The 26,435-nt window shown below is 48.5% G+C and overlaps 1 protein-coding gene across 4 annotated transcripts in view; it reads right to left on the bottom strand.

The window, feature by feature from the left end:
* Positions 1–26,435, bottom strand: part of COL5A1 (collagen type V alpha 1 chain) — a 133,421-nt gene that overhangs the window by 46,958 nt on the left and 60,028 nt on the right. For all 4 annotated transcript variants that reach the window (XM_021543582.4, XM_021543583.4, XM_085594208.1 and 1 more), the window contains exons 5-18: positions 26,118–26,249; positions 23,627–23,773; positions 23,261–23,509; positions 20,285–20,437; positions 19,950–20,006; positions 15,561–15,602; positions 15,281–15,343; positions 10,296–10,370; positions 8,639–8,731; positions 6,005–6,061; positions 5,204–5,257; positions 4,556–4,609; positions 3,060–3,113; positions 481–534 (exon numbers count right to left, since the gene is read on the bottom strand). In XM_021543582.4, the coding sequence (XP_021399257.1) occupies positions 481–534; positions 3,060–3,113; positions 4,556–4,609; positions 5,204–5,257; positions 6,005–6,061; positions 8,639–8,731; positions 10,296–10,370; positions 15,281–15,343; positions 15,561–15,602; positions 19,950–20,006; positions 20,285–20,437; positions 23,261–23,509; positions 23,627–23,773; positions 26,118–26,249 (1,284 nt within the window). The remainder of the gene's footprint in view (positions 1–480; positions 535–3,059; positions 3,114–4,555; positions 4,610–5,203; positions 5,258–6,004; positions 6,062–8,638; positions 8,732–10,295; positions 10,371–15,280; positions 15,344–15,560; positions 15,603–19,949; positions 20,007–20,284; positions 20,438–23,260; positions 23,510–23,626; positions 23,774–26,117; positions 26,250–26,435) is intronic.

The following is a 26,435-nucleotide window of genomic DNA, read 5'->3' as shown; positions in this document are numbered from 1 at the left end:
TTCTGTCTGTGCTGGAGGTCCCTGTGCCCTCAGAGCTGCCTCTCCCTCTGCTCCAGGGAGGGGAGGGACACCCAGCCTGCCAAAATAACCACTTCCCCCCATTTTTTTCCCCATTTTCCCCCATTTTTCCCCCTCCCCCTCCCCCATTTTTTAATTATAAAGCAAAGAGTTTGAACCCATTGCAATTCCAAGCAATTCCCACCCCGTCCAACAGCAGGTTTTGCCTCTTGCTATGAATTTTTTTAGGATTTTTTAAATCCTACGGCCTTTACCTTAGGATTTAAGGTAATTTCTTCCTCCCCATCCCAATCTGGAGCAGCCCCAGAAGGATTTTGCAGAGGGATTTGGCAGCTCCCTGAGGCTGCTGTGACATCCCACGGGCTCTTAGGGATGCTCATCCTCTCCTGTGCTTCATCCCAGCCCCTCCAGCCTCCTCCTCCTCCCAGGGTTTCACCCAGGCAGAACTGGAAGAACACTTACCCTGTTTCCCTTCTCACCAGGCAAACCAGCCAAGCCATCAAAGCCTCGGTCACCCTGAAAGCAAAAATTTAAAAAGTTTAAAACCCCATTTCCAGCTGTATTTGTGCACCTTTCCTGTTTGTTTCCTTTCTGTGTCAAGGAGAAATCGATTTTCTCCCTCAGACATTCAGCCTCCACCTTCCATCAGACCAGGGATGATCTCAGGGATGAAAACAAGGGAAAAAAAATCACCTCCAAGTCTGTATTGGTTTTGCTTTGTTAATTTTAGATTTTGTTAATGCTGAGAGTTTTTGGATGGTGCATTAATGAGTGTGGTGGGTTTTAGTGTTGGTTAATTAATGGTGTATTTCTTTTTTGTTGTGAGGTAGGATTAGGAGGAAGGTAAAGTAGGTTTAATACTTTAAAAGGGTATAAAGAAAAAATTATTAACAGTAACTAAAAGAGAGAGTAGTGAAGATAAAATTAGGGTAAAAGTTCTTATTATCGCACGTAAAAACTACCACATTTTCATCTGGCAAACTCTTCCCTCTTCCCCCAGCTGAAATGCTTTTCCATGTGGATTTCAGAGTTTCTCTGGGTGATTTTTCCATTTCCCTTCTAGGCAGGTTCTAATCCAATGATTTATTTCATTTTAATTCCATGAATCAATGAGCAAAGTGGGTAACCCCACACCTGCCACCAGGTGAGCTCTCCCCCCACCCCATCCATCCTTGGTCACCCTCCAAGGAAAGAAAGAGAGAGAAATAAATTCTGGATGTTTTCTCAATGCCACCAGGAGAGGAAGGAGCTGTTCCCTAAATGCCTCAGCTCCCTGGGGAAGAGAGAGGACACAGAGGGGGCTGCAGATCCTGGGTGATCCCAATGCCCAGAGAGAAAAAAGTCCTTTTTTCCCTGGGAAGGGTGAACCTCGTGTGTTTTCACATGTGAATCACTGAGACAGCCCCAGCTGTCTCGTGATAATATTGGCTGTTTGCAAATATTAAAGTGGATTTTATATGTGTGGTGTTAAAGCAATGTTGTTACAAGGATATGGTTTGTATTTCTGTTGTTAATTAAGCTTAGTGAAATAGCTGCTCGTGTTAAAATGCCTGCTGGGGTGGGATAACATCCCCTGAACACAGGATGAGGAGACTGTTGTTGTTGGACGAAATGAGGACACAGAAGTTTGGTAAATTTAAAAAAGAAAAGACCCGGTTTTATTCAAACATCTGGTATTTATAGAATTCTAAAGGTGACCACAAATTGGAGGATGGAATTACCACTTCTCCAACCACACTGGTCTAAAGATCAATTAATCATTTCACTCTACCTACAGAGAAATATGTAACTATTCTATTTATCCATGAAATTGTGAGGGAACTCTGATTCTCAAATATGTAAACACTGTCAGAAGGCTAAAGAAGCTTTATGAGAACTATAAAACATTGAAAATAACTAGGAAAGAAAACTTAACACTTTTAAAAATCAGGCCAACAGACACCTGTACACAACCATCAGCACTGCCCCTCTGAAGGCAGTGTGCACCAAGGCCCAAAATAAGATAATGATAAAAAAAAAGCTAAAACCACAACCAAGGAACAGCACAAATAGCAATAAAATAGCATGAATTTCAATAAAAAGGCAGATCCAAGGAGGAGCCACGCTGAACAATTCTTGGAACATGTAAACTAGCTTAGAGAAAAAGTTTACTATGCATAAGAGCCTATGAATATGCAACAGGCTGATGGAAGGGAAAAGATATTTAAGGGGTATCCCGAAGATAATAGTCTCAGCTGAGTGCCAGGGTGCACCCAGCCATAATAACATTTGCTCCTTGTCTCCTCTTGTCCTTTATTAAACTTTTTGCACGTTCACCAGAGAGTGAAGGTGCTTTTCACACCCTGCAAATCCTCCTCCTCCCCAGCAATGCTTTTTCTATCCCCTCCTTGCCTGGCAGCCCCTCCCTGAGGGCACAGCCTCATCACAACCCTTTGCTGGGTAAATAATTTGTGCTCTCCCATCTCTGTCTCCAACTCTCCCATCTCTTGCAGCCTTAAGTATCTCCACAATAAAGTGCTTAAAACATTCCAAGGCACCATTCCCCGGGCAAACTGCGTTCCATTTCAGCACAGCAGCTTTTTTCCTGCTTGATAATTCCAGCTGAATGAAGGGATTTTTGTCTCCAATAAAAAAATAATATGGGGAATTAAAATTCCTCACCATGCCTCCACTTCCTCACCTGGTTAAGAGGTGGTTTTTTTGGTGGTTCTACTCTAGAGGCTTTCCAGCCACTCATTCATGTTTGTTTTTTGTAATTGGGATTCAAAAGTATTTGTTCTACAACTGCAGCAGATTTCATCCAGCAGTTTAAAAAAGTGGCATTTAAAAAAAAAACAGGGAAAGAAAAGGGAAAATTGCTGTTCTGCCTTCCAGGAGTGTGTTTAACTTCCCTCTCTTAACATCCATGCCTTCACAGGAGCCTCTGGACCACCTCAGCACCTCCTCCAAGCACGCTGGGCTCCTTCTCCATGGGTCCCTCAGCTCATTCCTGCTAAAGAGAAGGTGCAGATCCCCCAAAATCCATAAAAACGTGGCTCTACCTTTGGTCCTGTCTGGCCTGGCATTCCCCGGGCACCGTCACTGCCAGCTCGTCCCTGCAACAGAGAGCACCAAAGTCAAATCCAAAGGGTAACTCAGGGCCAGGGCTGGTTCAGGGATTAGTTAAGCCAGGCTGAGGGTTTATTTAAGTCAGACAGCTTCTCCTGGCAAGGGAAAAATCCCTGCTCTGTGTTTGAAGCCACATCCTGGGGCTAATGAGAGGTGGGAGATGAATGGCAGCGAAGCCACTTCACTCCATGGGCCACGGCTGTTGGTTTTTATGTGAAAAAAAAATGATCTCCCAGCACATTTTGAGAGATGCTAATGATGATGGCTGCAAATTGGAATGAGAGTTTCTGTCTCCAGGAAGGCAGAAGTGGGTCACACACAAGACTTGCTCGTTCCTTCCTCTGGCAAGTTGAGTCACGGTGAGCCAGAGGGGGATGTGAAATAAAAATCAGAATTAGGGATGGAAACAGAGCAGGATTTACACCTGATCCATTCTTGGGACCGGATTCTCCTCACATGCTGCCAGGAGTGGGGACTCCAAGCCAGTTCAAAGCATTTGTGCAGCTACAACCCCAGCACCAGGGAGCCCAAACAGCCCAGGATAAAAGAGTGGGATGTGCAGCCTTGAATTCCCCCCACACTGGTCAGATTTTAACTCCCATCCTGGTTTCTGTCCTCCCAGATTTTAACTCCCATCCTGGTTTCTGTCCTCCCAGATTTTAACTCTCCTCCTCATTTCTGTCCTCCCAGTTTTTAACTCCCATCTTTTTGTCCTCTTAAATTTTAACTCCTCTCCTTGTTTGTCTCCTCTCAGTTTTCAACTCCCACCCTCATTTTCATCCTCCCAAATTTTAACTCTCCTCCTCATGTGTATCCTCCCAGATTTCTACTCCCATTCTCATTTGTGTCCCAGATTTTAACTCCCATCCTTGTTTCTGTCCTCCCAAATTTCAGCTCCCATCCTTCTGTCCTCCCAAATTTTAACTCCCATCTTTGTGTCCTCCCAGATTTTAACTCCCATCCTTCTGTCCTCCCAAATTTCAACTCCTATCCTGGTGTCCTCCCAGATTTTAACTCACATCTTTGTGCCCTCCCAGATTTAACTCCCATCCTGATTTGCAGCCTCCCAAATTTTAACTCCCATCCTGGTTTGTGTCCTCCCAAATTCTAACTCCCATCTTTGTGTCCCCCTAGATTTTAACTCCCATCCTTCTGTCTGTCCTCCCAAATTTCAACTCCCATCTTTGTGCCCTCCCAGATTTTAACTCCCATCTTTGTGCCCTCCCAGATTTAACTCCCATCCTGATTTGTGTCCTCCCAAATTCTAACTCCCATCCTGCTTTGTGTCCGAGGGCCTGGCCCAGCCCAGCCTGGCCTCCAGCTGGCTCTTGTGCAACGGCCTCGGTGCAGAGGAATTGTTTGGCAGCAGGAGCAGCTCCCAGCTGGAATTGCAGCTCCTGCTGCTCAGCACAGCTGCCAGGACACTCACCCTGCGGCCTGGCTTTCCTGCAGGACCGGGAGGACCTTGGATGCCTCGTGGACCCTGCAAGGAATCAAGGAGAGAGGAAGAAATGTCACCCCAAGGGACCAGGGGCAGACCCAGTGGTCAGTGCCCACATCAGGCACTGCCGGGGCTCTCAGGGCTTCCAAATGAATCCCTGGAGCAGAGCTCGTGGTTCCAAACACCCAGGGAAGGGTCAGGGCTGAGCATCTCCAGGCAGGAATTGTAGGTGTTTGTCCATGGGGAAGCTTTTGCGAGCACGTGGTGGAGATGCATCCCATAAATCACTTCCCTTGCCATCAGAAAATGGGAACTTTCCCTTAATGCAGGATTTAAGGCTTGGGAGAACAACATCCTGAGCTTCAGTGAATTCTCCACTCTTCAAATTTTCTGTTATGCCCAGGACTCCTCCATGAGTGCTTTTTTCAGGAAGGGAGCTGCAGAGTTTTACACTGCTGGCTTAAAACCATGTCCAGAGCCTGCATTCAGACACTTGGAGGGACATTTCCATGCCAAACACGTGTTCCCACAGCTTCCTGCTCCCAGCTGGCACAGGGTGACTGAATCCCTGCTTCCCAACAGCCTCTCAGGCAGGACTGGCTGCTCCACCCTTCCCTTCTCTAGTTCCACACCCACCTGAGGTCCCATTTCTCCAGCTTCTCCCTTCAGTCCTCCGCTGCCTGGGGGTCCCTTTGGACAGAGAAGAGGATTTATTATATTTTTCCTCAAGAAAGCCAGAGAAGAAGATTCCACATTAAGAAAAAGCCATTCATGGATCCAGAGCCCACAAGAAGCTGGAGCAGCTGGGCTGGCTCCATCCTCACCAATTCTATCACTCCCAGTTCCATCCTCACCATCTCCATCTTTTCCCAGCGCCATCCCCCCCAGTCCCAGCACTCCCCAGCTCCATTTACACCATTCCATCACTCCCCAGATCCATCCCCCAGTTCCATCTCCCCAGTTCCATCTCCCCAATTCTATCTACCCAGTTCCAGCCCACCATTTCCATCTCACCAGTTCCATCCCAGCATTTCCATCCCCCGATTCCATCCCCCCAATTCCATCCCCTAATTCCATCCCCCAATTCCATCCCCTTAGTTCCATCTCCCCAATTCTATCCCCCCAATTCCATCCTCCAATTCCATCCCCCACTTCCGTCCTACCATTTCCATCCCATCAATTCCATCCCACCAATTCCATCCCCCAATTCCGCCCTAGCATTTCCATCCCCCATTTCCATCCCACAATTTCCATCCTCCAATTCGATCCCCTTAGTTCCATCTCTCCAATTCCATCCCCCCATTTCCATCCCCCAGTTCCATGCCACCAATTCCATCCCCCAAATTCCATGCCACCAATTCCATCCCCCAAATTCCATGCCCCAATTCCATCCTACCATTTCCATCCCCAATTCCATCCCCCATTTCCACCACTCACCATCGGGCCCGGCCGCCCCGTCAGGCCCATGGGTCCCGCTGGTCCCCTCAGTGCCAGCTGCAACAGAAGGACAAACACGGCTCACCTTGTGACAAAGCCACCACTGACCCACCAGCCACCCTTCTCCCCACACCCACAAACCCTCGGAGCAACATCCATACTCCCAGGGAATTCCAGATGCACCCCCAGGGAATTCCAGATGCTGTCCCACCCACAACAGGCAAACAACTTCTTCTTGCCCAGATTTGCCATGGCTGCCCCATCCCTGGAAGTGTCCAAGGCCAGGCTGGGACACTTGGAGCCATCTGGGGTCATGGAAGGTGTCCCTGCCCATGGAAGTGCTTGGAATGAGATGGGCTTTAAGCTCCCTCCCCACCAAACCATTCTGTTATTCTCTAAAAACCCCTGCACTGTCCATGAATCTGCTGAGAGGACATAAATATTTATGGCCCCACTTCACTTCAAGAGAATTTTTTTCTTTATTGTCCTGGTGGTTCCATTTTAGAGGAATTTTTCCCTTTTTTTCTTTTTTTTTGGTGAACATCCCTCCAAACTGAGCTCCAATTCAAGCTGAACACAGGGGGCTTTTTAGCTCCGTAATTAAGGAGTCGTGTTAACCGTGCATCAACCCAATAATTTCCACGGTGGGAAATGGAGCTGGGCCATGCTTTAAAACATCCCTCAGACAATTTGTTCCCTCGTGACAATCCAACACTTCCAAAGAGTTGTAATTATCTGTGTACTCCAGTAATTAAAATCTACCCAGTGGCTGCGCTTGGAATGGCAGAAATATTGCACAAATGCTGGGTTCTGTGGCGTCTTTTTACAACACCCCATTCAAAGGGAGATGCTGTGAGCCACTGCTGGCTGCAGCAACATTCAGTGCCTAATGAAAGCCAAATTTTAAGGGGATAAATCAACCTAATAATGCAATTAACGGCAGTGATAACGAGAAAAACAAACCCAGAAAAGGAAAAGGTTATGCTTGCTGCAGGACTCTCTTTTCCAATCCTGTCATACCCTGTAGTCCCTCACAAAAATAACATTTATTTCCCGTTCTGCACCATGGTTTTCAGCCAAAATGTTGAAGTTCACCAAAAAAAAAAATTGATTTTTGTCCTTTCTAGAAATATTCAACTTTTCATCCATAGTCCAAAAGTTAACCAGGATTTATTTGGGTTTTAATTTTTTTTTTTCCCCAAACCTGGAAATTTAAATGAAAAGGATCTTTGAATGATAGGAGGGAGGTTGTTTATTTTTTGGTAAATCACAATTTTCAGCAGGCAGAAGGAAAAAAAATAAAAAAGAACAAAAGCAGAGAGTTGGAGAAAGCAGATGCTTCTCATGAAACGTTTATCAGGTCAAACCCTCTATTTCCCAGGAAAATAAAAAGCTGATGGAAAAACGATGGGCAGGCTGGAAATTAAGACTGACAAGGTAACACCAGGAACATAATCCAGGATATTATTGGCAGCACAAGGTTAATGGACAGGAAAATGCAGTGGCTGGGAGGATCAGGATTCTGCCTGAATCTAAAAAATCCAAATCATTTGGAAAAGGATGGAAAGCAGAAAATTCCCAGCTAAGCAAACACCTCGTTAAAAACCCAACGGGGCAGGTGCCACCTGTGGGGGGAGATCCCAATGCATTTTATCCCACCTGAAGGTGAAATAAATTGAGCTTTTAGCTTATTTTAGCCCCCCAAAATCCGTGTTAAAATCTGCAAACAGCTCAGAGTGACAAAGCAGCTCCAGCCACACATCCCAGCTGCAGCCAGATGTGGGCTCTGGAGCTGCCCCCAGATAAAACAGCCCCAAAGCTGCGTCCCTTTGGGAATTACCACCCTAAAAAATTTTCTTCTTCGTGGCGAGGGTGTGTTTGTGGCAGAATTTGGTGCCTTGGGGGCGAACAGAGCAGTTTGGGAATTGTGGGGTTCCCCCAGCTCCTTCTGCATCTCTGGTTTTTAACGTCAGCACGATAAAAAAGCTCCCGCGAGCACCCAGGGCAGAGCAATTTCAGAGCTCCACTGGCTAAAAATGAAGTTTTAGTTTGGACAGACAAGTGCAAAGCCTTTCCCACGGAGGTGCCCACCCAGGCAGGGAGCAGGAGCTGTGCTGGGAATGTGCCAATCTTGTTTCACCAGAGAGCCAGGGGTGATTTGGACATCAATCAATAAAGTCATCCGAGGGAAGAAATGTTCCAGGGATGATCACCGTGTATTCCCAAATAAATACATTCAATTACAAATCTGCCTGGTGAGATTCGGGGAGCTGGGAACAGCTTCTGGCTGTGACATAGGTTTCATTATTAGGATTTACTGGGGGAAAAAACCATACAGAAATAAGAAAATGCTTTGAGCACAGCCGCCAGCTGCTTATAGAGACCCTCAAAATACAAATATACCAAAGCCAGTGAGTTTTCCAGAGGTCTGCAGGAAATCAAAACCAGCTTTCCATCAGCTGGAGCCTTGCTGGTTGCAACTAAAAACCCCAACCATGCAGGTGCAATCCCGTGGCAGGGGAGAGGTTGCACCAGCAGCATGGGGATGAGGATGCAGATAGGGGAGGGGTTTATTCTGCTTTTTCAGGCACCTGCTGAGAGCCCTGGCGGGCACTGCCAGGTGCCAGCACTCACCCTGGCCTGCTGCAGGATGGCCTGGGCTTGTGCCTCCTGGGCTGACACCATGGGTCCTTTGGAGCCAGCGTCGCCTCCCCCGCTGAAGCGGAACTGGTGGGAGCAAAGTGGACAAAGCAGGTCAGGGTTCTGTCCCTGCACCCTCCCCGGCCTGAGCCCGGGCAGCTCCGTCCTGCACGAGTGCCCCCAGCCCGTGCCAGCCCTCCCAGTAACCCCAGTAACCAACCCCAGTAACCCCAGTGCCCACGGGTCAGCAGCTCAGGGCCACTGAACGAGCGCTTCCCATGCACTGCCAGCCCGGTGTACCAACAATGAGGGGGATTGTGGGCTGGGGACCTCACACACCACATCCAGCACCATCAGGGCTGCCATTCCCTGCTCTCCCATTGCTGCCATTCCCTGCTCTCCCATTGCTGCCATTCCCTGCTCTCCCATTGCTGCCATTCCCTGCTCTCCCAGCCTGGCATTCCCTGGTGCCCAGGAGGCTCTGGGCAGCTGAGGTTCCCTCAGATTATTTGTGGAGCTCCGGACAAAGCAGAGCTGCTGGAGCGTGGCACTTTTTGTCCAAATGCTGCTCTTCAAGCCCAAATATTAATGTTTTATTCCCCCAGCTTTGAAGCAGAAGGAGTTTAAGATTTCCTTCCACCCCCACACCCTTTCCTTGGCCTGCTCCTGCCTCAGCTGGGAGGCTTTGCAAGGAGGACACTCCTGCTTGCAGAAGCTCCTTGGACACCTCTGTCACCTCTGTCTCACCTTTAGGTGTGTGACCACACCAGCCTGGCAGGGAAACATGAAGAAATTCAATTCCCAGGCCCATGGCTGGCTCCTGGGGTGGCCAGTGACCGTGGTGTGGTGGCCACCAAAGCTCCACGTGGAGCTCCTGGCCCAGGCTCCTGCCAGGAACCTCCCCGGGCTCACCCTTTGGAGCCTGGACAATGTGTGAGATTTTGCCCCAAAAACTCCTTCCCTCCTTCACCCAAGTGCTTATTTCCAGCAGCTGGTTGCCTCACATAAAAAAAAAAAAAGACATTTTTTATTGTCCCAGGACCAACAAGGCTGATTTGGGACTTTTTGGTTTTGTGGAGGAGGAGGAGAACAACACAAAAGAACCACCGGTCATTAAAAGAGGTGGATTAGTTCAGGTGATGAAAAAATTGGCACTTTGAAGAGCTGTTAGAGGTTCCTGAGTATAGGACAGAGAGTTCTGCCTGGAAATTTGGCTCCTGGAGGTGTCCTGAGTTGCTTCTTCATGGTTTTATCTCTCTCTGTGCAGGCAGAAACACCGCAGCTTATTCAGAATTCAGGACAACGCTCTCAGGCACAGGGTGGGATTTCTGGGATGTCCTGTGCAGAGCCAGGAGCTGGACTCAATAATCCTTCTTGGTCCCTTCCACCTTGGGATATTCCATGATTTTTATCATTATCCATCACTTCTGGAAGTTTTTACCTGTCTGTGCTTTTGACTAGTGAAGGAGCTCCAGTGCTTTGCAAAAAAACGATTTACAACAGGAACCATCCAGATCCATCTTTTATCTCATGGAAAACACACCCTTGGGGTAAAGGAGATGGGAGATTTCTGCAAGAAGGGGCATTAAACAACAGCAAAACCGAGAAATCTGACTCACTTTAATCCTTTTTTAGTTCTGTTTCTACTCACAGGCAGCATAAGCATTGTCCCTGGTGGTCCTGGCAATCCATCTGCTCCTGGGAGACCTGGGCGTCCAGGTGGGCCCTGAAAGAAGAAGAAATTAAAATAAATTTCTAAAATATCATTTTGGTTCTGTCCAGACATTAACAGCTGTGGTTATGTCATGATATTGTCATGACAGGGATTGAGTTGGTGGGAATCCCAATTTTTCTTCAATTTTCTTAATTCCCTCCTCTCCCATCCTGCCCCTGCTATTTCCAGGGTCTGCCTCGTGCACTTTTGGAGCAATCCAAATCCTTGCCATGCTCCAAGTTGACAGAATCAATGTTTAGAGTTGGATCTGTTAAAACCTATTAAAAACCCCCAAAAATAGATGAAACTTCCTAACTCAGGGTCAGTGAGAGAGAAATGGAGGGAGATAAATTCATTCCTGCACTCGTTCAATCAGCTGGGTCATTTCATTTTTCTCTCTTCTGTTTTTTTTTTTTTTATTATTTGTATTTTTATTATTTTAGTCCTTTGAGGCTCATTCCACCTCCAATGGAGTGATCCTGTCAGAGGCTGTAAACCAGCCCAAATCTGATTAATCTGATAATCTGATAAATCTGATCTGATAAATCTCCGCAGAGAAACACCAGTGTAGGATCTTTAACTGGCACTGAAGCAATGAGTAAAAGATCTATTGATGAAACCATAAAAAAATCAAACATGGCCAATTTTCCCTGGCAAAAAGTTGAGGTTAATCCAGATTTCCTCCTCATTCCACTGATCCCAAATGCAAATGAGGGTGATATCAATGTGTGTGGCTAATTGCAATTTTCACAGCAGTTTAAGGCAAAAGGGATTTGACCACATCCCAGCAAGGCCAAGAAAAAGCCCCAGAGCTCATTTTGTGGCCAACAGCTCGGGATTGAGGACTTGGCTACTCCTTTTGTTAGGAAACACCAACAATAAATCAATTTATACAGAACTGGCTCTCTTGGAAGGGGAAGCAATGAACATTTTTGTAGTTCTCGCTCTCCTCAACCTGTTCAGACCCCAGAAAAAAATGTAAATACAAAATCCTGCCACAAATCTCAGGCACAAAAAAGCCAGGAAGGCCCGAGGTCACCCCACAAAGGAGGTGGGTAAAAGTGGGGAAGCCAAATAGGTAATAAAGTGCCTAAAAGTCACAATATTTTAATAAAACAACCCAGCAGACTATCAAACCAAGAGATTTGGTGCATTATCCTTGCCCCACACTCTTCCAGCAAGATCTCTCTGCTCCCTCTTCTTCCGTGTCCAACTTCACAGTTCCTTCATTCCCTCCCATTAAAAAAAAAAACCCAAAAAACCCATTCAGGCTGAAGTTTCCAGCAGAAATCAGGGCCCAGCCCTGGAGGGGTGAGGAGCTGCCCCAGCCTGGCCAGGGCTGTGGTGTCCCCAGCTGGGCTGGCCCTGTCCCCAACCCACAAGGACAAGGCACCACCACCAGCCTGGATTAACAACACCGCTCCCAGGGCTGGATCAGCAGGAAAACACCAGGAAAAAAAATCCCAGCAGTGCCCAGAGGGGCTGCAGAACACCCCAGCACATCCATTTTTCCAGGCAGGATGCACATCCACAGTTTGCTCAGCCTGGCCCAAACAAGAGTCCTCGACCCCACTGAGATTCCCGTCCCAGATCCATCTGTTGGAGCAGAAATGGCACAAATAATTTAGACCAGGCTTGTTTTATATGATAAACTTTCTTTTCTCTCCCTCTCCTCCTATAACTCCAGCCCTGCTTATGATGGAGCAGGGCTGAGCTTGTTTATCTCTCCTGACAAGTGTTGATGCAGTGCTTTTATCCATAAATGCCTCTTTTTGTTTCAGGCTGGGTGTGGGAGGTCTTTTCCTGCTGGAATGGACCAGCAGAGAGTGGGGGGTGAGCAAAGAAATGGAGGAAAACCAAACCCATAAAGCACTTTGGAAATTTAAATTCATGAATGCCTGGAAGAAATGCAGCCTGCCAGGGCCTGGGTGTAAATCTGTGTGGCTCTCCTGATGGAAATGGGGATTTGCTGATATACAGCAGCCAGGCATGGGGATTTCAGCTTGCATTTTTTGCAGTGCTCTGAAATGCCAGGCTGGGAGCAAAACCTGGGCTAACATTTCCATGGAATGGTTAAACTGAAACCTGGGGGTGTTTGTGTGGGACCAGCAGCCCACGGTGCTGAGCCTTAACATTCACCAAGTGTCTCTCTCTCTCTCTCTGCCTGGTTATTTTGCAGTCCTGGTTAGAAAATTACATAACAGGAGATGTTTCTTGCAGTTTTGGGGGGTCTCCTAGTGAAGGGAGCACTTGGGGAAAAACACCAGCCTGGAAATACTCAGAAGCCAAATCAGGATTTTTAGGGATCCTGTTGAACTTCTGAGGGGCAAAACTGTGCTCAGGGGAGTGATTCCTTTGGGATTCAATGCCTGGATGGTTTTGGAAGGTGAAGATATTTTGGGATGAGCCTTCCCCCCCAAGGTGTGCTGCCCCCCCAGGGCACCCAGACACCCGAATTTCCGAACAAGCAGCGGGGTGGGTGAGGGAGCTGCAGTTTGCTTTAGTGCTGCAGCTCATCCCCTTCAAAACAACACATTTTCCCACTTCCTTCCCCTCAGTCTGGAGCCCCCGTGGAACAGCTCTCTGCTCTCCTCAGTGCCAGATTTCCTTCTTCCCACTGCTCCAGGAAAGCTGCCTAAGTCATCCCAAAGCATCCTGAGCCCTCGGGAACCTCCCACAGCCAGGCTGCTCCTCAGCTCTGCTGCTGACACCAACTCCTCTGTGCCTCCTGAAATCACTGATCAAGGAAGAAGCTTTAAATAAATAAAGCTGTTTCTTTTTTTTACAGTGAATAAAGCACAGCTAAATGAGTGTTGGCCAATATTAACAGAGCTGACTGTTGTTGGGCTGTTAATTCATTGCACCTGCCTGAGAGCAGATAAAAAATCTCTTTATCAGATGCAGGCAGAGGGAATGTTCCTCACTGTACACGGGGAAGGGTCATGTAAATTCATGAGCTACACTCGCAGGGTTAATAATAAACAAATTGAAAGAGGAGCTGCTCTAATTGAAAGGGAGGGTTTTAACCCAGTTGCAGCTCCTGCCAGTTGATCACTTCTCTCTGCACCCTGCGCTGGGTCACACTCTGTTCTGGACACTGGCAGGAGCAGCCTGTGCTAGAATAATGCAAATTATTCCTTTCACTGCAGGGCGTGGAGCAGCAGCACTGGGGACAGAGTGGCTGCTGCTGCTGCTGCTGCTTGGCTTTGCAGGGCTGTTCCAGAGGAGCTTGGCCAGCAAATATCTGCATCTGCCTGGACAAGTGACAGAAAGAGAGCCTCGTGTCCCCAGAGCCAGCATCCAGCCTGCCAGGAGTGCAGGAGGAGAAGGGAGAGCTGAGCATCACAGGAGGGAGACGAGCGAGGAAGGGATGAGGCCACAGGGAAAACAGCACCTTGGAAATATTCTGAATCCAAATAAAAGTTTTTAGTGCTCGCCCTGGACCACTGGGAGATGCAAACCAAGGAAGGGATGAGGTCACAGAGAAAACAGCACCCTGGAAATATTCAGAAGCCAAACAAAGGATTTTAGGGATTGCCTTGTACCACTGGGAGATGCAAACCAAGGAAGGGATGAGGCCACAGGGGAAACAGCACCCTGGAAATATTCAGAAGCCAAATAAAGGTTTTTAGGCTTGCCTTGGACTACTGAGAGATGCAAACCAAGAAAAAGATGAAGCCACAGGGAAAACAGCACCCTAGAAATATTCAGAAGCCAAATAAGGGTTTTTAGGGCTCTCCTTGAATCACTGAGAGATGCAAACCAAGAGAGGGATGAGGCCACTGGGAAAAACAGCACCCTAGAAATACTCAGAAGCAAAATAAAGTTTCTCAGGCTTGCCTTGGACCACTGAGAGATGCAAACCAAGAAAAGGATGAGGCCACAGGGAAAACAGCATCCTGGAAATATTCAGAAGCCAAATAAGGATTTTTAGGGCTCTCCCTGGACCACTGAGAGATGCAAACCACACCCAGCCCACCCACCCCCTGTGAACCCAGGCTGCAGAGCTCCCTGTGCAGTGGCACAAGGGTTAAGCCAGGCCCAGAGGCCCCCAGGGCTGAGCCTGGATTGACTTTCCCAGCTGGAGCAGAGATGGATGGAGCACAGGCAGGGCCCCTCGTCCTCAATCACGTCCCAGCCACCAGAAATGTTCTCACTGCTCCATCAGTAAATGCAGCAGCAGCAGTGCAAAGCAGGGCAGGGCCTCCCCAGCTCTGCTCCAGGGGAAAAGGGAGAGTGCAGGGCTCCAGCCAAGCCCCAGGGAGCGAGGAGGCAACAAAGAGCCTGACCCAAAATAAATGCAGCACCTGGGATGGGGACATGTGAGTTTGTGAGCCCCAAGTTGGGCAACTCCCTGCAGGAGCAGCCTGCTGCTGGCTGGGGCAGAGCCATAACCCACCCAGGGAAAAGGTGAAATGCTGCACCAGGGCTCCTTTCCCTCTGGGAGCAGCCTGGGACACAGAAATGCCACAGGGAAAGAGCCTGGCACGACCCCAGGACCATCCCGGACCAAACCCTCTGCCAGGAGTCCCAGCAGCAGCTGGAATGAGGGTGCAGAGTCCCACTGAGCTCCTTGTCCCTCTGCTGATGCCTCTTTGTGTGTTTGCCCCTCCTGTTTTCCCAGTGCCACACTGGGAGGAGCAGCCAAAGGGCGCAGAGAGGAGTTTTTCAGCCTTAACGTTGGTTTTAACTTGGAAAATATCTTCATGCACTGGAGTAATGAAGCTGTTTTCCAACCCTTCTTTCCCTGGATGCAGATCCCTATCCTGTATCCCACCGTGAGCTCCTTTGGGAGTTGCTCTCAGAGGATGAATGGGATTTTAACAGGATTTTAACAGGATTTTAAGGCTCCAGGGATACCCCACAGCCCCACTCTGCCCACCCAAAACTCCAGCAAAGAGGAGAAAACCACAGCCACTCACCCTCTCCCCTGGGTCACCCATTAAGCCCACGGGTCCAGTCGGTCCTGGAGGTCCTGGAAGGCCCTGGAAGAGAAAAAGGGGGAAAAAACTAAGCCACGAAAATGTGTTATTATTTGTAGCAGCTTTCTGCAAGCAGCAGGAAAAGATTTCGAGCTCTCTGTTTATTTTTGCACCACAAAATCCACCCCAAAGCTCTCTCTGTGCACGTGTGTGGCAGATGGGAGCAACAGAGCCCGGGGACAGCATCCCACCCCTGGAGCAGGGGGAAAATGCCACTTACTGCTGGGCCTTCAGGACCAGGGGGGCCTTCCACCAGCATTCCCTGAGCAAGAGGAAGGAAAAAAAAATGATTAGACACATCCTCAAAGTCATTTTGTCCACAGGGAAATGCCCAGTGTTAGATCTGTTCTTAAATATTTCAGCTCTTGTGACTGCATGGAGACATCCCAGAGCTGGGGGGTTTCCACTCCCTCTGGGTGACTCCTCCCAGAGGTGCAGAGGATCATGGAAAAGCCAAATAATTTGTATTTAAACCTCACAGGACAGTTCTTACTCCCAGCACAGCATCACCTTCCCCAGCACAGCCTTCTCCCTTTGCTCAGAGCCAGGGGAAAAAACAAATCCTGGATTTTGTCCAGCCTTGGTGGTGCTGGAGCTTGAGGAAAAAGCTGTTCCTAGCCCTAAAGAGCTTAACAAGAAGTTAGCAATCAAGTTGCAAGGTGGTTTTTAAGCTATATTTTCCAGCAGACTGCACGCTGTGATTTCCTCTGTGAACGTAGGAAATCACAGTGTGGGAAAAAATTCTGGGATATTGTTACTCCAGCCTCTTCAATCTAAATATTTTGTCATCACTTTAGATCAGATCTATCATGCACTCAGGAAAATTAAGGTTTGGGGATTTTTTTTTTTTTGTAAGAGGCAGGAAAGAAACCTCCCAATGCACGTGGAAAATGCTCTCCAGAAGGCATCAGGGCAATGCTTTGGGAAGAGCTCTGTCCCTTTTTTCTCTGGATCAGAGACAAAGCAGCTCAGGTTGAGTCAGCAATTCCCAGCTCACCTGTGGCAAACAGGGACATTTTTCCTAAGGGATGAACTCCTATAAAAATCTGTGGATGAGCAAAATCTGTGGGAGAAGCCAGGCAGGAGCTGCTTTGGGGTCATCCTAAACTTTTCTCAGGCTCTGGTGCCAAAAGCCTCAGCTGACCCCACTCCAAGCGAGCTGAACTAATCTGAAATGTCTGCAGGAAAATCCAGTCATTCCTGCCCCAAAAACCACAGTCCCTAAGCCCAGAGCAGCAAAAAATAACCTAAACCAGCCTGCCATGACCTTCCATCAGGGTTTCTGCACCAAAAAATGCGTGGCCAGCTCGATTTCCTGGTGCCCACACTCATTGCCATGGCATTTCTAATCTCAGAGAAGATCTGGTCCCACTGCAGCTGGATGTGAGAGGGGAAATTCGCTGCTGCACCTCACCAGGGAGGAATTCAGGTCACGAATTCCCCGTGCCCATTGCAGCTTCAGCCATGGAAATGTTCCACTGGGTGGGAATTAGGGGTGAATTCCACACGGCTGTCCTCCAGCCTGCAGGGAAACCCCAGAGATCCCAGCACATGGACACCCCAAAATCCATCCCAGCATACAGACACTCCAAACTGATGGATTTTGGATGGATCTTCTTGAGATCCCAGCAAAAGGACAACTCAAAACCCATCCATGTTGAGATCCCAGTGTATGGACAACCCAAAATCCATCCCAGCATACAGACACTCCAAAATAATGGATTTTGGATGGATCTTCTCGAGATCCCAGCAAAAGGACAACTCAAAATCCATCCTTGTTGAGATCCCAGTGTATGGACACCCCAAAATCCATCCTTGTGGAGATCCCAGCAAAAGGACAACCCAAAATCCATCCCAGCATACAGACACTCCAAAATAATGGATTTTGGATGGATCTTCTTGAGATCCCAACACATGGACAACTCAAAATCCAACCTTCTTGAGATCCCAGTGTACGGACACCCCAAAATCCACCCTTGTTGATATCCCAGCATATGGACACCTCAAATCCATCCTTGTTGAGCTCCCAGCACATGGACACCCCAAAACCCATCCCAACATACAGATACTCCAAAGTGATGGATTTTGGATGGATCTTTTTGAGATCCCAGCAAATAGACAACCCAAAATCCATCTTCTTGAGATCCCAGCAAATGGACACCCCAAAATCCATCCCACCCTACAGACACTCCAAAATTATGGATTTTGGATGGATCTTCTTGAGATCCCAGAAAACAGACACCCCAAAACCCATCCTTGTGGCGATCCCAGCAAATGGACACCCCAAAACCCATCCCAGCATACAGACACTCCAAAATGACGGATTTTGGATGGATCTTCTTGAGATCCCAGCATATGGACACCCCAAAATCCATCCTTGTTGAGCTCCCAACATACGGACACCCCAAAACCCATCCTTTTGGGAGCAGTGATGACGCAGTCTGGTGTGACAGGTTCCAAACCAGAAATTAATCCGAGTGCAGAGAACTCCAGGCCACACAGGAGGATTTTGGGGTGCTGCTGTGAGCACACACAGCACCGGGGCTCTGCTCCCCAGGACACTCCTCCCCAGGGGGAAGGGTCAGGGATAATTGGTCCATTTGGGATGCAAACATCCTTGGCATCTTCCCATATTTATCTGCTGTTTATGTCGAGCTGGGGCCTTGGGGACATCTGGAGATTCTCCTTGGCAGGAAACCTCCTGCGTTTCCACAGATGTTCACCAATGGGAGCGATGGAAACGTGGCAGGGTTTTCGGGACAGGGTGATCCCATTGAGGGGAACAAGCCAACTGTGGATTTGGGATCGTCCCAGGGGAAAACAGGGCAAGGCTTCCACTTCAGACACCACCCACAAGTGAAGCCAACATCCCAAAACCAGTCTGAAATCCTGCTGCAATTCAGAGGTGCTGAGCAAAGCCTCCCTAAAGGGGAGCACCAGGGTCCCCCCAAAAGGACAGAGGGCTCTGAGGAGGTGCCAGCAGCCTGATGACCCCACGGCTGGGATATTTGGGATCCTTGCATCCCTCCTCTCCATCCCTCGTGCCCCTGCCCTGCTCTGCTGCCTCCAGCAAGTGTCAGCACAGAGCAAGGATTGAAGGACAGCTGGGTTTGAAAGGGAAGGAGTAAAAATCCAGCAGAATCCAACTTTGTGCTTGGGTTTTATTTCCCTTCTCCTGCAGCTCCCATCAAAAACTGGGGAAAAAAAAAGAGCTAAGGAGCGCAGCAAATCCGAATTTCCCTGCTCAAGAGGAGCTGCACGGAGAGGGACAAGGCAGCATTTGGTCTTGTTTACTTTCTGGCAAAAGCCATCCATGCTCCAGTGTTTTGAAACAGCAAAGGCGGCCAAATTCTTTCTGGATGATTAAACTTAACTATTTGGTTCGCTTTGTAGCTTCTCAGGCTGGGTTTCTGCCATCATCTTCCTGGGGTCTGGCTGCCCCCCTTCCCTTCCCACCCCTCTGATAAGGAAATCGCTGGCTCCTCCTTTTGTTTGCAGAGTGAGAGACCCAGAAAGGAAGAGGAGGAAGGAAAGGTCAGAAATGTTTTTATAAGGGACTGAATTGGGAGTTTTGAAGCCGCGCTACTGCACCCCCGGCTTCTGGCTGGCTCCCCTGCCCAGCATCTGCAGAAATTTCAGGTGAAAGAGGAAAAGGAGGGAAAATTCCAAGGGGAAGAAGGGAAGAATGGCCTCAGAAGGATGGGAAGTGCTGCTGCAGCGCTGGGTGCTGGGCTGGCCCTCTGCCAAGGAAAATGAGGTTAATTGAGCTGCGGGTGTGCAGCGAGCAGGAGCTCAGCCCGGGGGACTGGGCTGGGGCAGGTGGGTGCGAGGAGCTGATCCCCAATTCCAGCCTGGGAGGAGCAGGAGTGGGGTTACCTGGGCACCCTGGCACACAGAGAGGTGAAAAAATGGGAATTAAAAAGGGAATTAACCAAGGGACTCTTGGTCTGCTCACAGGAATCCCTGAGCCAGCCCCACCATGAGGCTCCTTCCCCACCTCGGGGTGCTGGGTTGGGCACCCACAGCTTTTGCAGAATGCAGAGGGCACACACGGCTTGGAATTGTTCTGTAGAAGGAAATTCAACCTCAAAACCAGGCCAGACATGCAAAGGGAGAGGTTCCACCCCGGGGAGGACACAAAGGAAAAGCTGGTGGGACTGTGGAGCTGGTGCAGGAGCAAACCCCACCAAGCTTTGTGCAGGGATTTATTTTATATCTCTTTTATTCCCACTGGGATAACATTATTCCCATTGGTGGCCCAAGTAAAGCCAGCCCCAAGCTGGGAGTTCAGGGCAGGATATGACCTGGATGCTCCCAAACTCCTGAGGGATGGGACCTGCTCCCTGCCTAAGGCTTCAGTCCCAGGTTTTATTTTGCTAAACAAGAGATTTCATGGGAATTCTTGCACTTCCTTCATGATTTAGGTTGCTCCTTGAAGCTTAAAAAAAATTATATAATTCCACTGTTTTAGATTAAATGAACCAGGGAATTCTTTCATGGGAAGTTTTCCTCCCAGCTGTCCAACTGAGAACAAATTCCCTGCACCTTTTTTCCACCTTTTTCCACGGGGGAAAAACCCAACAAAATCCCAAACTCAGGTGCTCCTTACCGGCTCAATGATGGCAGGTTCCCCCTTCTGCCCCTTCTCACCCCGGGGGCCACCGATCTGTGGGACACAGGGAAACACAAAGAAGCCAGACAGTCAGAGAGGTCATGGCCATCACCATCATCATCATCATCATCATCACCATCACCACCACCAATCCCAGCAGGAACTGGAGATCCTGCTGAGCCTCCTGCAGGAAAGATCCACGGCTCCTCCTTGTTTAAGTACAACTTGCAGGTGAGTGAATCCTTGTTTTTTTGCACTAATTCTGCTCTAAATTATGGAAGAAGCAAGATTTGGAAGCAGAACATTCCTGGATGGAGCAGGAAGCCTCTCACCCCTTCGTAGATGGTGTCCTGGTTGGCCGGCATGCCGGGGCCGATGTCGGGAGAGGCTGTCCGGTCGTAATAATTGTCATAATAATTCCCATCGTATTCCTTTATGGTTTCCTCAGTGAAATCTTTATCCAGCTCATCCCCTCCTTGAGCAGCCTGCAGAGGAAAGAGCAGCAATGGGTCAGGCTGGAATTCTCTCCTAGCTGGAATATTAAAGTGTCGTTAGATTAACGGGGGGTGATTTTTGCAAATTTCTAATAATAGTGACAAGGGGAGAACCTGAGGAAAAATTAAATTCTGGAATTATTAAGTCTCCAGTGACCAACAAGAGAAAGACAGATGGGAGAAGCTTCATGTCAAATATACACCCTGGGATTTCTTCACTGATCTCCAGTAAAACACTGAGAGTAGAAAAGTTGGACTGAGGAAAACAAAACGCAGCACAAAGCTCGTGGCAGGAGGATCCTGCAAACTCCAAATGCCTGAAGAAAGAGGTCATGGAAGTTTGAGACTCCAAATCCTCCTCATCTCTCCCAGCCCTGCTGTTGGAGACCCTGGATTATCAAGCCCAAGGAGTCCCACATCCGTTCCCAGATTTCAGCTGCTCACCAAACCCACGATGTGTCACTGTGAGTGTCCAATTACAGCAGGAAATGTGGAAAAACCCCAAGTTCACTTCTGTGAAAGCCTCCTGTTTGTTTAGTCTGGGATCCAATCTGCGCCTCCGAGGAGCAGGAGTTGTTACAAATCTGATGCCTCAACCCCTGAATCCTCTCTGAAACCTTTCAGATGTCACAGAGGACATCCAGACAAGGCTCAGAATTTCCTTGCTGCTCTCCATATCCCTGTGCTCCCAGCAGCCTGGCAGGCACAGGCCTTTGGCACCCCTCGCTCTGAGCAGCCCTGCAGAGAACAACATGTGCTGCTGAGATTTATTTGGTTTCTTTCCTATCCAGGTAATGACCAAAATAGTCCAGAAATTGAATTATTTCCAGTGCTTCCTAGAGAAATAGCTCCTCACTACCATGAATTCAAAGTCACTTCAGTGTCATCACAACCTCCAGGCTTCTTTCTATGCCAAAACTGCTCAGAACTCATAAATATGAACATCTGGGTCTAAATTCAGGAGGTTTTAAACTAAGACTAAGCCTAGAATTAAGGTACTCACCAGTCCACCTTCTCTTACGTCTGCAAACACCAACTGGCCTTGGCAGAAATTATAATTTGGCAATTCTTTAATTGGAAAATTTGGAAAAGTCAGGATTATTTTTCCTTTGGGCTGGTTCAAATGGATTTGTTACTATCACACCCCTGCTTTTATCCTGGCTGAAATATTTCACCTAGTTTTGCAATTTGAAACCTTAAAACCCTAATCTAAAAAAAAAAAATCTCATCTGCCTCTAAGGGTTTGAGGATAACAGCAAATTGCATGAAATGAATATCAGAAATGTCTGGTTTGATATTTTAATGGAGGTCCTCAGGTCTATTTGCATGGAAAGATGATATTTGGAGTAAGTGGGCAGTTCCCTGCCTGAACATTCCTCCTCTATTGCCTTTCCTTAACAACTAAAGTGGCCCTTGAAGCCTCCTCCTCCTTCTTCCACTTTTTTATTTACGGCCTCTCTAGCCAATCTTTATTTTCTCCCTCTTAGAAAGTCCAAGCTTGGCCAAAGATTTCTGGCTCTTGGTCAGGAAATGGAAAACTTTCCCATCCATGGGTTCCCTCGATTCCTGGAGCCTTTTCCTTTTCTCCCTGTGCATCATTTTGGGCTCTCCAACGTCCTCCACCACATTTTGGCTGGACTGGATCCCCCCTGCCCTTAGGGTGGCTGGATCTGCACCTGCCTCGCTCCAGCTGCTCAGATCTTTGCTTGGACACTTCCCCCGATACCTTTTCCATCAAATTTCCACCTCCAGGGATCCTGGCCAACTTTTGCTGTCTCTTTTGCCAGCCCTGAATTGTCACAGCCCCCACGACAAGTAATTCTCCACTGGAGAAACCACCCCTCAGCTCTTCCTGGGAATTAGGATGGGGTTTGGAAGCACTCCAGAAACATGGAATGGTGGGTTGGAAGGACTTTAAAGCTCCTTCAGTTCCAAACCCTTGCCATGGGCAGGGACATTTCCACTAGAGCAGGCTGCTCAGAGAACAATTCCATTTATCCCACCATTGATTCCCTTACTGCTGCTCCTGGATAATGAAGGATTTGCCCATTTAATGCCATTATTTCCTCGCTCCGTGAGCTCCACAGCGCCCAGCTCCCCCAAAATTCATCTCAGTCCCACCAATATTCACCTATTTCAGCATCAACATAAAAAGCAAGAACTGGGCAAGTCTTAAGCACAGGAGAGTCTCGAGTGCAGCGTTTCAGCTGGGGGATATTGAAGCGTGGGGAGGTAAAATTCAATATTCCAGCAGAAAAAGCTGCGGGGTCTGGGCTGACCCCAGCTCTGAGCAGATCCATGCACAGAATAAAGGGATCCACACCAGGTGGATGCAGCAGTTTTGGAATCAAGCCTTTGTCCCAGTGTTGAAATTACTTTTTTAAAAAAAAAACCCAAACTGAAAAACATAAAAATGCTTTTCAGTGGAAATGGCAAAATGAAAAATATTTATGTTCTCCGGCAAATCAACATTTTAAGGATTTATATTAATAACTTGGGATAAAAGGCTTTTACTGAGGTTTTAACAGCAACCCTCATTTCTCTTTTTGTCAGACAACCACTTCACCCGAGGAAATGCAGATGTCAATATGAGCAGCTTTTTCCAGGGGAATAATCCTTAACCAAATTCTAAATATCTGAGTTCCCCACCCATGAAAAATCTGGAGTGAAAATATTTTACAAGAAACTTCCTCTCCCTGCAGCTGCCTGAACCACTTGTGGATTTACCATTGGCTGCTCCCGTCTCCTTTGCTTCCAGGGCTATGAAAGAGCAGAATTAATTAAAAAAAAATAAAATTAATGAATTAAAATTACATCAGTCTCATTGTAGGTGACGACAGTGCTCGTGGGGAGTTCAGCTTCCACTGCATTTTCCGTGAGGCCACCCTGGGGATCGATTTCCTCATTGTAGTTGAGATCCTCATAGGGCATTGGGGTAAAATACTCCTCGTTGATGGTCTCGTAGTTGTACTCATCAACCAGGGGATCATCCACTGCTCCATCCTCCTTGGGCTGCTTCTCGGGGTTCCCCCTCTCAGGGGGTGCTGTGGGAGCTGGATAATCCTGTCCCACGTGGGAAATAAAACACCACGGTCAGAGGAACAAAATCCTTGTGCATCATCCTCCTCCCCTTTTACAGAGGTTCAGCACCCACAGCCCTGCCAGGACCCGCCTCCGTACCTGCTTGGTTTCGGGTTTCTCTCCAGCAGCCACTTGAGGAGGGCTGGGTTTGGTGGTGGGGCTTTCTGGTTTGACAGCTTCATCCACATCCTCGTAGTAGGGGTACTCGTAGTAGTAAGTGTCACCTTCTCCCTCCCCGTCCGTGTACTGCAAGGAGAGGAGGAGAAGCAGGAAATGGGGTGGGAGCACCCAGCGTGTCCCTGCCAGCTCCTTGGGACATCACAGCCGCACACTGCAAGTTTCACACAGAATCACAGGATAACGAGGTTGGAAGAGACCTCTGAGATCAAGTCCAACCCATGCCCTGACACCACAACCAGGCTATAGCACCAAGTGCCATGTCCAGTCTTTTTTAAACATATCCAGAGATGGTGATTCCACCACCTCCCTAGGAAGACAATTCCAGTATTTTATTATTCTTTCAGTGAAAATTTTTTCCTAATATCCAATCTATACCTTCCCTGACATAGCTTGAGACTGTGTCCTCTTGTTCTGTCAGTTGCTGCCCGGTGGGATATTTGGGAGAAATTCCTCCCCGGGAAGGTGGGGAGCCCTTGGAATGGGTCACCCAGAGTAGCTGTGGCTGCTCCATCGCTGGAAGCATCCCAAGCCAGGTTGGATGTGGAGCAACCTGGGATCATGGAATGCGACCCTGCTGTCCTAGGTTATAATATTGGGGTGTATTCCATTACCACCTCAGCTGCAATTCCTTTTTTTTCCCCTTATCTCGTGAGTCGGAGATGAGTCCCTCCAGGAGGAGCTGTTCTTTTAGCCACATGGCTGATAAGATCACAGAGCTCTATTGTGAGATGCTCCGCCCAGAGGGAGGAGCCAAACGATGCCATCAAGAATATCAGCGGGGCTGTGCAGACAGCAAGGAGATCCCCTCTTCCAAGAGGAACAGCTGAGACCTTCTCTGCACTGGACCTCCAGAGGGAAACTCCATCAGGCTTCAGGAGCACTGCTGGGACAGAACCATATCTGCCACCACCGCCCCAGCCAGCGAGTGTCAGGCTGTATCTCTGACTCTGTCAGTGATTCCTCTTTTGTGCTGTTGTATATATTTGGTTCTTTGTTCCCTTTTCCTAATAAATTGTATTTCTGACTTAAAGCCTCTCATGGGTTTTACTTTTCAAACCAGGACACCTGCCCTGGCAAGGGGATGGAATTTGATAAGCTTTAAGACCCCTCCAACCCAAACCAGTGACTCTGTGGTATTTTTTTTAACCTCGGATCGCTGAAACCTCCCAGATCTAACCCCTTAAGAGAAGGGCACGAAGCCCTGGAGCTGTTCCTGCACTAAGAGCATCCCTGTGACTTCCCACCCGCCCCAGGCCTTGGCAAAGCAGATCCTTGCAGCGTTTCCCACAAGGATTCAGTCATCCTTCAGCAAGAAACCCAAACAAAAGCTGGTTCCAGCGGGCACGGCCCCGCTCCTCGCCAGCCCAGCTCTCCCTGGCAGCGGCCGCCGGCGCGTGGAGGAGTTGTTCCTACATGGAGCAACACAGCCTCGGGACAAGCCAGCTCTTGTTGGACTGCTGGCTCCAAAAGAGGAGTTTTATTTCCCTGCTGCCATGGATTTCCACCAAAGTGCTGTTTTATTTGTCTTATTTATTGTTTCTCCAGAAGCGCTGGCGGAGCGGTCGTGGCGCTTCCCTCACCGTGAGCATCCCAAAGCCCTGCTTAGGTGCTGGATTAATTTAATCCCAAAGATAAACTGGGAGGGCTGATGGCATTACTGGTTTATGGGGATTCCCTGACCCTGCAGGTCTGAAAGCAAATCAGCCCAAGAGAGTGGCTCAGGATGCCAGACAGCAACTGCAGCGAGCTGAGGCCTCTTCAAAAAGGGCAAAATTCAGGGGATGCTCATTAAATTCAGCCACACCCAGACATTTCTCATTGGGCAGCAAATATACAAATGAATCCTGCACCAGCCCTTTTTATTGTGTTCCCTATTTTTACAGAAAAGGCCTAGGGTGAACCCTTTACACAAAAACTATTTGGCACAGCAGCTCCTAGGGTAACTTAGGAGCATTTCTGCCAAAATGAGATTCAAAGCAAATCCAGGGGAAAAAAGCAGGGAGGTTCTCCCTCCTTTAACACCTGTTGTTTCACAGAATATTGAGAAAGAACTGTTTAATCCTTTTACAAGTCCAGCAGCATAACTGGAAATTTAGAAAGAGGTGCTGGTCTGGACAGGACTGGAGCTGCCAGGGAAGGTCAGTAATCCACACTTGGCTCACGTTGTCTCTCCTGTGTTTCTGAGCTCCAAGAGGATGTTCCTTTCTGTCTCTGGAAATGGAAGGAGCTCAGAAAGAAGGGAAACTCCCAAGAGGCAAACCCAGAACCTGCAAATCCTAAAAACAATCTGTCTTGGACATTGGAGACAAGTCGTGGGGAAGCTGAGTGGGAGGAAGGAGCCACAGGTTTGCAAGGGTGAAAAAAAACCAAATTTTGGTGATTGCACCCCAAAGCATCCCGAGAGACTCACGTATTCATCCTGGTTGGGGTCCTGGGACTGGGGGGAGTCGGGGATGGCGGTGTCGCAGTCGGGGCTGTAGTGCTCACAGTACTCCAGGGCTGCCCGCGGGTCCGCCACGATCAGGAGCTGCTGGATGTCACCCTGCAGGGAGAGGAGCACGGAGAGTCAGGCATGGGTGGTGCTCGTGGAGACACCGGCCCGAGGCTGCAATCAAAGCCAGGAACACAAAGAAATGAAAAGCAAAACACGTGGCAGGGTCACCTTCCTGACATGGCACATCCCCTGAGATGAGCCAGGGGAAAGGCTCCATGTCCAGGGAGCAGCCGC

This window comes from Lonchura striata, chromosome 17 (genome assembly GCF_050655825.1).
Source record: "Lonchura striata isolate lonStrDom1 chromosome 17, ASM5065582v1, whole genome shotgun sequence".
Taxonomy (NCBI): Eukaryota; Metazoa; Chordata; class Aves; order Passeriformes; family Estrildidae; genus Lonchura; species Lonchura striata.
Note: the sequence above shows the minus strand (reverse complement) of the source record. Positions and strands in the feature narration are given on the sequence as shown.